General features: G+C 39.9%; 1 protein-coding gene across 1 annotated transcript in view; it reads left to right on the forward strand.

Annotated features, from left to right (window-relative positions):
- Window positions 1-512: 512 nt before the first annotated feature.
- Window positions 513-14,423, forward strand: part of MMRN1 (multimerin 1) — a 39,600-nt gene continuing 25,689 nt past the window's right edge. The window contains exons 1-2 of the mRNA XM_074540911.1: window positions 513-1,110; window positions 13,874-13,993. Coding sequence (XP_074397012.1) covers window positions 599-1,110; window positions 13,874-13,993 — 632 coding nt within the window. The 5' untranslated portion in view covers window positions 513-598. The remainder of the gene's footprint in view (window positions 1,111-13,873; window positions 13,994-14,423) is intronic.

A 14,423-nucleotide genomic window follows, 5' to 3' on the forward strand; every position in this document is an offset into this window, starting at 1 on the left:
GAATATCTCCAGGCATGGACATCACTGGTGGGTACAGTGTGAACCTCTTCCTTATCTCTGCACTGTTAGCATCAATGTGTGTAAATGTTCAGAGAAAAAAGAGAAGGCATAGCAAATGTTCAGCTTTTTGTAGCACACCAGTTTTGTCAACTCTTTTTCCAATAACAAGGTCATAAGTTTGAACCATCCAAAGGGCACATGTGATAAGTCACTTGTTCTGTACATGTACATGTGAAAGGAAAAATAACTAACAATTTCAGTTTGTATCCCTCAGGATTACTTCACAGTACATATTTTTCCACATTTCTATCACACCATTAATCTTTATCCTGTGCCTTCTGCAGACTTCTTTTTTCCCTCCCACAGAGGCTGCCAGGGTCACAGGTTGCAGAGGGATCCACAGAAACAGGAAACCAGGCTTCCTCAGTCAGTTTTGAAACACCAAAACCTGTTTCCTTTCTACAGAAATAAAGCCTGTCAGGGCATCCTCTGGCTAGGCTCACTATCTGAGCAGCAGCCCAGGAGGAGAGAGAAGCTACAGGACTTCTTGTTTAGGAAATAAATGTGAGATAACTTGTAGCATCTACAAACCATCAGAATGAAAGAGATCATTTTCTTGCTGCTCCTGTTGCACTTGCAGAAGGGCAGCACTGGATTCAGCACTCTAGGAAAGCTCTGGACCACAGGACAAGGCGATGAAACCCAGACAAGTCACTCAGACTCGACTCCATCTCTGACCACGATTAGGGAGTCACCCCACTCTGAAATTCAAGCTGCCAAAGCAAGCGCCTCACAGGGACCTCCTTTTGCATCTGCAGGTGAGACACTGGGAATGACAGCAGTGAAGAAAACTTCCAGTCCTACAATGTCTACCCCTGCAAGTCAGTCAAATGGACGCGGTGATGGTGACTCTGGCAGAGACGAGATGGGGAGCTCATCTCACAGCAAAGGGACCCTACAAGGCACTGCTGGAGAGATCCCTCTGCTTCAAGGGGTCACTGCAAGCCTGGATACAGCTACAGGGAACAGATCCTCTCGCAGCACTGGGATCACCAGGAGCCAGCAGGATGCCAACTCCAAAGCATCCGGCTTTGAAACTACCAGGGGAAAGTAAGCTAAGTATTTTTTTCTTGTCCCATGTACTGCTTATTTTCCTGTTTCCAATGGCATAATTGCCAAAAGTACTAGCAATTTCAGTAAAATTATTTTTTGACCTTAAAAAAAGACCATCTAAAACAAGCAAGGGACCAAACTGGCAGCATTTACTCAGGAAAACCATTGTAACATTTCTAACAGAGTAAATGCTGCAGTGTTTTATTCCTTAGGGTGGTTATCTCAAAATCAACAGGGAAGTCATTATCATATATGGGTAGGAAAGAACTACAATGGTCCCCTGTTTTGTGCACAGTAAACTACTGTTGATTTTTTTCCTTCTTCTTCTCATGGATAAAAGAAATTGCAAATGCACTATTTCATTTTGAATCTATTAAAAATATTGTGTTTGTAAACTTCTCCACTAAATTGAAAATACAAGCAATTAAATGTACAAAATGCATCAATGTCTGACAATTTGAAACATCCTGTTCTGTGATAAAAAACTTATGAAAAGTGATGTTGGAGATGAATTTGCATTCAGAGCTCTATAACTTAATACACAATAGCTGTGCATAATAGAGTATATCAAATTGCACTGTCTAGTTTTATAGTTCTGGAACACTCAATTATTTTCTTTGTTCCCCAATGTCTTCAGTTCTCAATGGGGATATCAACACTGACTTTTCAGATATTGCAAGTTTCCCTTAATTGCTGATATATAATCAGATACTGGTAGAAAATAACAGATGCAAAGGAATGGTTGCTTTACATAGTATTTACATAGAGTGAGCTTTCAGAATATAGATTTCTTCTTTTGTTACTACTTTCCTGTGTAGTAGCATCCAAAATCATCACTCCTATAATTTTCTTGCTGTGTGTGGCTGGGAGTTAATGTTCCTTCAGGTGAAAGAAAAGATTCCCATTCACCTGAGCATGTTTTGGACGGTGTGTAAGGAAAATAATGCATTAGAAGCCAAAGGAAAGGAGTCCTTTGCTTGGAAGACAGAGCCCAGTTAATGAGCTGTGTTTCCCAGACAGCTTTCCTAGCATACTCCTCAAGTTCTGAAAGTCATCTGTTACACCGCCTCACCACAGTGTTTGGCAGAATGTCTGAGTTCACCTGAGTTAAATGGAGTCTCTTTGCACGAGTGCTGATAGCTACATCTCCACTGAAATAAATCCCAATACATGCTAACCTTGGTCTTTAGCTTTCACAGCTTTCTTCAGGAACAGTGCCCCAATTAAATTAATCTTCAGCAAAACTCTGTGAATCAGGAGATTTCTACGTTTTACTTGAGATATAAGTACAAGTAGCAAAAAATTAGTCTCTGGTGAAGATGGTCACGTATTTTATTTATCATAATGACACATGATTGCAACTGCAGAGAGGCAAAAGAAGCAAATCTTGTATTTGCCAGCACCTAATTTCATGAGTGGTCAAGGAGCAGTCTGCTGTGCACCATGCATATTGGAGTCCACTGATCCAATTAGCAATAAAACCAGGATTGCATATCACATTTACAGGATTGTGTAGCAGCATGAAACCCCAGCATAAAATTGAATGCTGACTCCCCATTTTCATGCTCAAACTGCTGAGCTACAAAGCCTCTCCCTCTCTAGCAAATATCTACAGTTTTTGGTGTGGCTCAGTCCTTTTCACAATAAGATTCCTGTGCTACAAAGCTTGTCTTGCCACTGTATATGAGTGTTTTTACAATAAGATGTGGTGTTTTGAACTTCCCTTCCACTTTTGCCATGACCCGGACTGTGACTTAAGTCACTCCACTGTTCCACCTTCCTTTCCTTATGGATTAGACCTGGATGAATAATAAACTTGCTGGTGACTCATTTTTCTTTTTCAGCAAGAACATGAGAAAATGCCTAGTCTAGGGTGTTGACTGTTCCCAATCACTGCAAAGCACCTGAAAAGTTACTGCTGAGAAAATATGCATAAGAAGATAAAAATTTTTATTTTTTAAGTGCAGGTGCCATTGACTACACCCTAAATAATTTGTCCTATATATTTGCTTAAAAAAAAACCCATAAAACAAATAAAGTAAAAAAGATACTGCAAGAATTCCAATAAGACACAGTTTTCTTCAAGGTTTTACTCATTTGAAGCCTGAGCACAGCATGACTCAATAGCAGATTCCACAGCTGTAAAGTGTACTGTTTCTGAGGAAATTTGGAAGAACAATTTGCTTTTTGAATTTACTTTGAATTTACTTTGAATTAGAGCACCTCCTTGGTTATAATCTGTACTCCAGCCTGAATTTTTGAGTGACCTTGTAGGAGCTGCATGACTCTGCAATCCTTTATGGCAACCCATTGTGCTAACATATGCGCAGAGATGATGATGTTGGGAGGCTCCATATTTCTAAATGGAACAATAGAGAAAAATCTGTAAGAGACAAGGAAGGAAAATAAGAAGGAAGACAAGAATGAGCATTTATTTTTAAACATTTATAATTTAAAAAATACCAATACATACACTTTATTAGAGAGTCTGCAAGGCTGTCAGACTGTCCAGAAGGTACAATATGTGTCCATTGTAGAAACTTAATTACCCAAATACCCCTTTCTGAAGGAGGTTATGTGCCTTAATGGCTTAATTACAAAGATAATTCTCTTTCTGTTGGTACCCTAGGTTATGTGAGGACAGTATTATTCACCCATATCTTATCACATGCACTCTAGAACAAGGTTAGGTTTTGAACCTCTCTCTGGCACATCCTGATGTGCTATTACAAGAGCTAAATATGGGGGATATCTTTTTCTCTAAGAAAATGCATCTCTTCCGTATTCTTCACTGGCACAGAAATGTAATTAAATCCTGTGCCTTCACATTGGAACAATTTTATAATCAGCCTTAGAATAGGTGTGGGAGAACACAATTTGTTGCTGTCTGCTCTCAAACCATTGCAGAAGAGTTTTCTGTGGTGAGGGATCTCTCCTTCAGGCAGGGTCTGCTCCCAAGCTTTCATGAGGATAAGAAAACTTCATAGAAAGCACATCTGGAATGGCCTGAGCTGAAGGAAAATTCATTTACTCACTCCTAGTAATGAACTTGACTTACCCTCTGAAATGTGAGACTTAATGTCTTTACAAATAAACATTTTTTTTCTTATTTTTTTATTTCTACCTATCTTCAAAGTTTTATGCAATCCATATCAATGAATAAAGAAATAATGGAAACCTAGAGAGAGAGAATTTCTCTGGAATTGAGTGACAAAAATCTGAGTATCAATTTGGTGTGAAAGCAGAAAATTTATGATGCATTCTTTTCAATTGAATTCATTTGAGATACATGTTTTTCAGCCTGTGGAGAGAGACAGTTGCAATATTTCACTGTGTAAAGCAGCTTAAACAATAGTGGTGCAATGGAGTAAGTCTCAGATGGAGTCCTGAGACCAGCACACTCATCTTTTCACTCTGAACCTGATTTTATTAATTACCATCCAAGGCAGCTCCTGAATACATGAGATCGTCTTTCACGTTGTAAATTAAGCACAGTATCCCCACATTTCTGAGTGGCTCTACATTACTCTTTTCTCTTATTATGTGTATGTTGCACTTTTTTCAGTTCTCTTGAAGCCACTGAGGGTCTTTATAGACTTCCTTTACCATTATCTTGGGTAGTGCTGAGGTGACAATATTTTATTACGAAGCACAGAAGGGTTTAATAGAGTCAGCACCAGGGACAGATTTGCTTAGCTGCCACATGTGATAGGAGAGCTGAAATATTTCATTCCCATGACCAGACGTGTGCATTTCTCCCTGGAAATTGCTTTTGCCTGTATCAGCTTGGTAGAAATCTAGTGTACTGGCAAATTAAAATGAATGGGTAAGTTCAGCAGACAGTTCAGATACATGAGGCATGTAGAAACCTGATTTAACTGCCTAGTTAATGCAAGGTTCACAGTCTCTTTTCATCATGTCACTTTTTAATGGAGCAGAGAGAACAATTCTTGAATCGATCTCCTAAATTTTGCATCACTGTGCATTTACAAAAAATACAGTCACACATGGCTTAGGTTTCTGCCTCACTGGGTATATTAACTATGACCTGGAAGGAAGGAAGAAGCTCTTACCCAGGCCTGAGGTTGCCTTGGTGGCTGTGTCAGGGTGTGTTTGGCAGTCTTTGTCCCCAGAATGTTGTACTACAGCTGTGCAGACCTTTGCAATAAGTCATTTTCCTCCAGCAGCACCTTGAATATATTTCTGGTGCTCGGCTGTAAGCTCACAATCCAATTTTCCTACCCATGCTAAGGTCAGTGTTACTCCCATAGCAGTCCCAAGGCAATGATGGCTAGTAGAGTCAGGACAAACTGTTTGCAGCAGGACAGGAAACATAGCACTGGGGAAAAAAATCACTTCTTGGCCAAAGTTGTTTTTAAGATATTCACAAATACTTAGCCTGCTCAGAGTCTTGTTATTTTGTTTTTCTGTGATCAGAAAAGACACCACTATACAGAATTCTGATTTTTTTTTTTTTTCAGGATGGTAAGGAACGTTTCTATTTGTCTCATTACACTAACTATTGTATTAATGCTCATGCTTAATCTTGCTCTTGTTTTTTGTTTCATCTGCCATGGGAACAGCAAGGATTAGAAGGAGGCAGTTTTCCATCCCTGGAATGTCCCTTCACCCCTGTGAATAGATTAGGATTACTGTACCAAAGCTGGACACAGTGTTAGGATTTACCTACTAAGCACTGCAAATAGTCATTTAGGGTACAGCAGAAACATCTGCTCAGGTATGCAGAGAAAATAGGCATTCTTACAAATCTGAATATAATTAACATTTTAGAGAACTGATGCTAATTCTAGAATAGACTTGGCAAGAAGAGGACTGCAGCAAGGTGTGTCCCCATGTTTTCCACAGGCATTATCTGTACTGCCAGATAGAGAATGCAAGTGTTGCAAATGTCACTTTTTCTGCCAAATGTGATACAGAGCATCTAATATGTGTCCCATTACTGGTAAGCAACACCATTGGTCGTGAGGAAAAGCCTGTGGAAAAAAATCACCTTGAATTTCATGGACTTTGGCTCAGATCCTTTCTGTTCAAGAGCCCCATAAGATCAGACAGGGACAGCACAAAGATATGTATCTGTATGATTAAGTGGCAAATCAGATACAAAGAAACTGGCAAGGCTTTTAATCATTTAATGAAGGGAAACAAGAAAAGACAGGCTGCCCAAAACAACCCTATAAACAAGGACAAATTCACCCCTGAAACTTTAATGGATCTTTTTTTATATTTTCATTTTGTCACTTACAAAGGTTTTTTTTTTTATTGTCAGCATTTCTCAAAGTGGAGAAGCCATGACTGCAATCTCCTTTTCTGTAGATCACAAAAGCACTAAAAAAGCAGTGAACACCAACACCACTGAAAGTTACTTGGAAAGCACTAATAGTAGAAAAGACCAGAACTACCTTAATGAATTTTTGTACTCTGGGTCAATTAGAATATGGAAAATAAATTTATATTTCTGAAGTAAAAAGGAATCCAGACCTCTTTAAAGAGCAGTTTGTCTGCATTTTTTGATGTGTTTTGCTGTTTAATTCTCAAAGATTTGAGATTAATGGATATCCTCTCCAAAGTCTAAATTTTATCTGGAATGGTTTGATTGTGTTAAAGGGCTCTGAACATGGAGTGAAAAATCATGTATCAAAGAGGTGATCTGATTTGCAACAAAATAACATTTTAAATGTTTAAACACATTAGTGAAGTGCTAGATAAGTGGAAGTTGTGAATTAATTTTTGCAGCACAAGGGAGAACAAACAGTAAATAAAAATTCAGATGAAACAAAGAGGCTGTTCACAGTCCAAGGCTCCAGTATTGTAATACAAAAAAAGGAAATGAATGATGAGAGCAGAATTTGTGTTTTGTAATAGACAGGACAAAATGTCAGGACACTGAGTCCTGAAAAAAAAACATTAAACAAATCTTTGACACCTAATGCTTCTGTCAGTGCCAACAAGTCAGCTGTTTCTCAGGGATAAAAACATATTCTATAACACATTTCACTATCACTTACTATTTTATAATACATGTCACACGCATCTTTTAGTTTTTTCCATTCCAGCCAGCTTGTAAAACACATTTTCCAATTTGATTTGTTTATGGTCAGTCCCCAGTGAGCACTGAATTTTTATTGCAGTTGAGATTCATACATTTCAGAACAAAGGAATCTGGGCACTGAACCTAAAGAATTAACTGGTTTTTGTTCAAGCTTATAATTTCTCTTATGAGAAATGATAAAATAGAACTTATATTTTTGAAATATGACCGACGTTCACTTAAAGATATAGAATTTACCATATCACAGTGAGAAGTCTCTGTGGTCACCTAGTGGAATTCAAAGGAAATTACCAAAACCAGTCTCCCGTGCAATAGCAAAAAAGAACCTTGAGAGGGTGCTTGCTATCCTTACAATCTGAGTGTTTACACTGTGTCAGTCCTTCTCATCCGAACTTGGCAGGTTGTTTAAAGCAAATTGAAAAGCCAGCATCTCCTGGCTCTAGATGCTTGTAGCATCTTTATACATCCCCTTTGCTCAGATGTAAAGGACAATGTAAAATTACAACTGTTGTAGAATCAAGGTATTTCATTAACTATTCTGTGAAATAGAAATAAGCTGCATGCAACATGAATGAGGCACAACCACCAAGCTGGGCATGAACTTTGACAACAGCTCCAGCTCTGGGTCCTTTTGTATTCCATCAGCAACACAATCTCATTTTCATGAGTCAGTGATGTTCAGCTGGGCTGATTGAATAGCATTTCTAGTAATAGCCAGGTAATCTAATTTACTCACAGACAAAAATCAGTCATTTTCAGGTACGATGTGAAGGGGGCATGACTGATTCTATACCCTTTGTGGTCCGACTAGCACTGCAGTGGCTTTAGGACCACTAACAAGGATCGGCGCTTACAGGCAGGCAGAAGGAATCACGTACAGGCGCTGCCGGCAGTTTTTGTGAAATTTGCTTTTTTCTCGGCAACGGACCCGGGGAGCATTTTACAACAGAAATGTGCTGTGGAGGGGGGACTGCAGGGACTCTAAAAAACCTGACGTAAATTGTACTTGGCTTTTCAGAGGCATCGGGTGCCCCGGCGCCGGCACCTCGGCGGGCTGCGGCCGCCACCTGCCCGCCGTGCCCGGCACTGCCGGCCTGAGCCCGGCTGATCGCGGCTTAGGACCGGGTTTAACAGCGCAAAGACGGGCTTAAGTGTCCCCCGAACAGGAGGCGAGGATCCCAAAAGCCACAGACAGGCTCAAAGGCAGCATCTGGGTGTCACTGATGGGTGACGATTTGTTCCAGCTGCCTGGGCAGGCTCCGGGGCCAATTCCCTGCGCAGGACTTGGAACTGGGAATGGCCCCAAGGTCCAGAGGGCTCTGGCTGCCGAGGCTGCCGAGCAGACGGGATCACAGCTTCCATGCCGCCCCTCACACCGTGCCCTGCTGCTCGGTGTGGGTGTTAACTCAGCATGGAGGGCTCACAGCCTCCATGCTGCCCCTCATACCGTGCCCTGCTGCTCGGTGTGGGTGCTTCCTCAGCCCTGAGGGTGGGATGTCACATTTGGGCGCCGCCAAACAACACCGAGAGCAGAGCTGGGCCAGGAATAGTTTGATTTAAGCTGGAAATACCGCAGCAAATACCACATCAAGGAGGCTGCTTCAAAGGCCTGGGGGCTCTCCCACACGTTGCCACCAGTGCATGTTCCTGGCCAAGACATGCGAGGGGTGGATGAAATCTGTCACTTGGGCTTTTTGCCAGCTGGGGACTTGTACTGCTCTTTCTTGTTGTATGTTGTGAGGGTTTTGTTTTGTTTTTAAATACGACTTTCCTGATTGGAATCAGGCTCAATGCAAAAGAGACGCTAGGCTCCTCCAGCTCTCAATACAATCTGCATGTTAGAAGCCTGTGTTGATGATCTGGAATAAATTATTTCAGGGAGGGTAAAGAGGATTTTCAGGTTTAAAGTCCTGTTATGCAAATCAGTTGTCTTCCGTTCTGCCTTTGCATTAACACAGCCTGTCATAGTTCTTCCGCCACGCTTCATCTTCTATTTCCAAATCTACATTTTTTCAGACAATTTGATTTCAAAATTATATTTACATTCTTAACGTCTCCTAATGAGCTTATTTCATTGGTAGCGTAAACTTAATTATGAGTCACACCAGGGGCTCTTTTGCTGTGAATATTTCCTCCAATTTAGCCTGATCAAAGATTGCTGGGCTGTGTGAGAACCACAGCTTCAGACATTGCACTCCTGTACATTAAGAATGAGTTAAATATTTTAAATTGAAACAATCTGCTCAAGTTAGTTATGTTTTTGGTAGGGACCAGAGGCTGAGTTCAGACTGTCTTTAGAAAACAAGAATAGCCCTTAACATTTGGGGTGTACTGTAACATATTTTCCTTTGGAAGACATCTCCAAATGGGCAAGTCCCAATAGCTGTTCCTCAAAGCTAGACACCCTTAGTAATAGAAATAACAATAATAATAATAATAATAATAATAATAATAATAATAATAATAATAATAATAATAATAATAATAACAACAGTGTGAATTTTTAAAGGTTTGGGGGGTACGTAGGGTTGTTTGGTTTTTTAACTGAAAATCATATTCCAGTGCTTTCATGTCTGTAGCAATTTTTTTAATGCCTGTTTTCAGTCTTTTATCTTTTCATTGACCCCATTTGCTCAGGTGTAAAACGACTCTCAGTAACTATGATGTATACCCCAAACACATGCACATGCACTGCAGAACAGGCTGTCAATGACAATATTGGTGTACATCTTCTGCTTCATCCCTTTCTCTGGTGAGCTTCAGATCTGCATGCAAGGTTAAAGTGCAGCCTAGGGAGCCACAGGCCCAAGTCCCTAACTTCATATCTGGCTCACTGTAGCCCAGATTTTAAAATCTAACCCCTATATTTGGTTTCTTTATTTGCAGAGGTGGGATGCTTAGCCCCCAGCTGCCCAAGACTTTAGCTCCTCTCTTCCTAGAGATCTAATGTGGAACAGGAATTCACATGTGGTACTGCATAACAGCTAGAGATGGCATTATTGCTTCAGAGGTTTTCTGAGCAGACTTTGTATGCCATCAGTTAATTGCCAAGATTTATTTAGGAATTTAGATGTTTACATTCTCTATACTTAGTTTAAATCATAAGCAAATCCCCATGCTTAGTCAGTGCTCCTCCTGAATAGATCAGTGTCAGTCTGGCCCAGAATCACTTCCTGCATTTGTTAAGAAATATTTAGTATCCCATTCATATGCTGTGAGGATTGTTTTCTTTTTTTTTTTTTTTTTTTTAATCTCTGTGCCATACATGAGAGTGAAAAAATACAGTTTTTAATCTTGGATATGAATTTACAGAACCTTCTCACCACAGCTGTGAAAGGGAAGAGATCTCATGCCTGCACTGAGCAGGATAACAAGCCTTGATGGTCCTAAGCAATCTCACCTGTAGCTTCCACCCACGCCCCTGTGCCAGGACGCCACTTAAGCCCAGCCTTGAGGATGTGTTATTTTCCTTGTGAGAGTGTTTTTCTCTAGCAGTCTCCAGGACCTGGCTCCTTAACTGGGCCCTGCTGGGCTGCTCCTTGCTTGACCTGTCCCTGCCACCCCACTGCTGCCTGCAGGTTCCTGGTGCCGTGGTAGCCCTGCTGCTGGTGAGGTCAGTGCCTGGCTGGTGTGGCTGACCCTTCCCTTAGGAAGAAACCCCACTCTGTGCTCCCTGATGCTCAGTGAGGAAGCCTCCTGGAAGGGCTGTTTTCCTGACAGTGCTTCCAAGGGCACCAAGTCCCCTGTGCTGCTGCTTTTTAACTCAAATATCATTATTACTTCGTTCCTACTGCAGTCTCTGTGATACAGGAGACTGTGAATGATCCACATGCCCCACCCAGAGGGGTGGGTAAGTAAACTTCATTATTCCTTTGCAAAACTTGAAAGACTAAAATTTCCTCTTGCTTTTGCCAATTTTATGTCTCTCAAATATAGCTGCTTCTGACTTCCCCAGAGAAAGTGAGCAGAATACCTAATATTTATGCTTGTGCTTGATAACTACATTTAAATTTTAGTAAATATTTATGGAGTCTTTAATTAATACACACAGATAAAAGGCAGTAACTAAAGGAGTGAGAACCTAAAGGAAACATCAAAAAAAGCACAGGCTTTTAATACCTAATTAAGAAGAAATACTATCTTAATGAAAACTCTCAAGCAAGTAGAGAGTGAGTGAGCAAAATCAGATCAAAGGCACTCAGTAAAAGCCCATTTTAAATGTGGCACATTATTCCTCAAATAAACAATGTGCCTTGTGAAAGGGAGTGCTGCAATATTGGCAGTAGAGATATTGTGAGATTAAATCTGTTAGTTTTAGCATCTTTCTGGCTTATCCTGCTTTTTTTCTCAGGAATCATTTTCCAACTACAGCACTACTGAGCTTAATGTGCATACACTAGTAGGATCTCAGTAGACAAAAGCAATCACTTAAGGACAGCTGCTGATACAATTTTGTGTTTTGTGCTGTTTTTCATGTTTGAAATACTGTAAATCTGTACTAATGCCACTTAAGTAAATGGAACTAATCTGGTCCTAATTGTATTTTGATTTCCACTCTAAGGAGCCCATAGTGAGGTATGATATCTGGAGTAAATATATGTATTCATGAAATATGAAAAGAACTACTACTGGAAGAAAATGTTAGCAGCAAAAGACAACACAGAGATGAACTTTAAGTTCTCATATGCAAATATTGTTTGAAAGTTCTTGCAGCTCCACCAGTCCTACAACTGAAACAACGCCAAGTCAAAAATTGAATATGTTTCAGCATGAACAAGGGAATAACATGATCCTGAGACAGGCCGCACTAAGTTAAAGATGAAAGGAAGAAGTCAGCACTAGGCCAAAAAGGCATTTGTTCCACCAGGAGAAAAACAATAATACTTTCTTCAGGATGCTTTCCAGTCAGCAGCTGGAGACTTCCTGAGACAAAGATTAAAGTTGCAACTTAATCATTATTAAAAAACCGAACCAATAATAGCCTATTAGTATGGTTTTTTTCATTAAATAGTTGTACTGCTTTTTAAAGTCCTTTTTGGCTTCCAAATTCAGCACAGTCTATGACTATGGAAATGCTGCCTGACTCTTCATTTTTGTCTTCCATAATTTTAAGCCCATTTTGTTTTGATGCCCATTTATCATAACAAGACTAACTGAATAATGAATGCCATGACTTCAGATCCCTCCTGCTCTTCATTTGGCGTTTTTCAACCTCTCTTTAGGGTGTAGGACCAAACCTGAATTCTCTGTTCAAACTGGCTATAAACTCCTACACAACAACAGGGAGTTGATGTACTGGAACAGTGGTGATTATTGTTTGTTCTTCAGTCCTTCCCTAATAATTTCAAGCATTTGATTACTTAGCTTAGTTAAGGCAAACCAATAAATTGGCCTATTGAGAGAGCCATTAGCAAAGACTCCAAGTTTTTTTTTTTCCTCTGATGAAAGCTACTGTATGTAGTGATACTATCTCTATAAGCCTGTATTTGTAACTGATTCTGCATTACAATACCCTTTTCTGACACCTGCTTAATTGGAAACTCAGTATCATGAGACTTGTGCAGTTCTTCAAGTTGAGCTTTTTTTTACTGCACAAAATGATTTTCTAAAATTCTGTATAACCCTGCCATCCCCCTATTTACTTAGTTCCCTCCTAGTTAATTAATATAGTGCCTATTACAGATTAATGTGGGATTGTGTTGATAAACTGCTTCTTGAAAAAGCAAACTAGTCTTTCATCTCTCTGATTTAATGCCTTATTTATTTATAACAGGATCTGTCTTCTTACTATACAATAGATTGCATCCCCCCCTGCTCCCACCTTATCTTTTGGTGAGTGACCTTGCCAAAAGCCTCTGAAAATCACCATTTATCTACCTGCTTCTGATTCAAGGAATAGCAATATATCTCTGTGGCATAATTTCCCTGTACAAATCTGTCCTGAGCCATTATTCACATTATAATTTTGATTTAATTCTATTCTCTACTGTGGCCAAGTTTCAAAATCATTTGCTTGCAGCTTCCTTAGAAACCTTTTCAAAAAGAAGCAGCAAACCACCTCGTGCGCTCACCAGCTCTGGCCCCCTGTGCTGCAGTGATATGGAGTTTGATCATTTTGTATGTGACTGCCTTCTCTGGATGGGCATCGAGAGGCACAAGGAAATGTGGAGCCATGGCATGTGTTTGCTGTGTGTGGCTTTGACCTCACAGTGCACTGGAAAACAAAGTCTACCTGTACTCATAGTATTGCTGGGCCAAGGGAGAAATACTAGAAAGGCTGTCCATAAAGTGAAAGCTGAGGATGATTAAAAACCTCACTGAACAATCCTTTGAATTCTGGATAAACAGTTTCTGTAGTGAAAATGAGGTGTAGTTTAAGACCTGTCATTACTGCAGTCTAGGAGAGCTTCTTTGTTCTTGGAGCTCCACAGATGTTTGCAAATTAAAATACAGATTTGCAGTATGAATTTATGTAGAGATGGAGGAATGACTATTTGTTTTCTTTGCTGAAGCACAAAGACTAAGTGTTTGCCCAAGACAACATTGGCAGTTTGAGTGAAACAAACTTAATTTTTGTAACTTACTCCTATTTGTAAATTATGGGTTTTACTTTCACAATTAAGTACCATATATCATATGTTGGAAAATGTTATTTGTACTTTTAAGAATTTTGCCTTCTTTGTTTTACAGAAACTGGTGTGCTTATGTCCATACCAGACTCATACCTACAGTTGTGGTGGATAACCTAGAAACCTTCTCATCAGGCAGAGCAAAGCCTTGCACTTGGCAAATTGGATCCTGTGCTCAGAGGTATGGAGAACTGGGAAGAAAGACTATCTGCAAGCACTTTAATTACAACCAAATACACTATAAATGTGATTATAACTTGAAAAATTAAAAGGAAAGCAAGAAGGGAGAGCATACCCTCACTCTGGCACCCTCCAGTCAGTTCAAAGTCTTTGAGTCAAAGAGAGGTGCACAAGTACAAAGCTTTAAAGCACATGCAGGGAAGAAAATCCTTTCTGTGCAGTTTTCCAAGCTTGTGCTCTGTTGAAGCAAATAGCTTCCCTTGAGAGGCATAAATATTTTTATTATCTCTCTGCTTAATCCTTATTTCTGGCACAGCTTTGGTCAGGCAGTGAATCTAGACAAGTAATTGGCCTGGATGGAACTTGTAAATAATATCTCTGTTAAACATTCAGGTTTTCCGTTGTGGTTTGGGTGTCTCATTGTATTCTCT

Source organism: Zonotrichia albicollis, chromosome 5 (assembly GCF_047830755.1).
Source record: "Zonotrichia albicollis isolate bZonAlb1 chromosome 5, bZonAlb1.hap1, whole genome shotgun sequence".
Classification (NCBI taxonomy): Eukaryota; Metazoa; Chordata; class Aves; order Passeriformes; family Passerellidae; genus Zonotrichia; species Zonotrichia albicollis.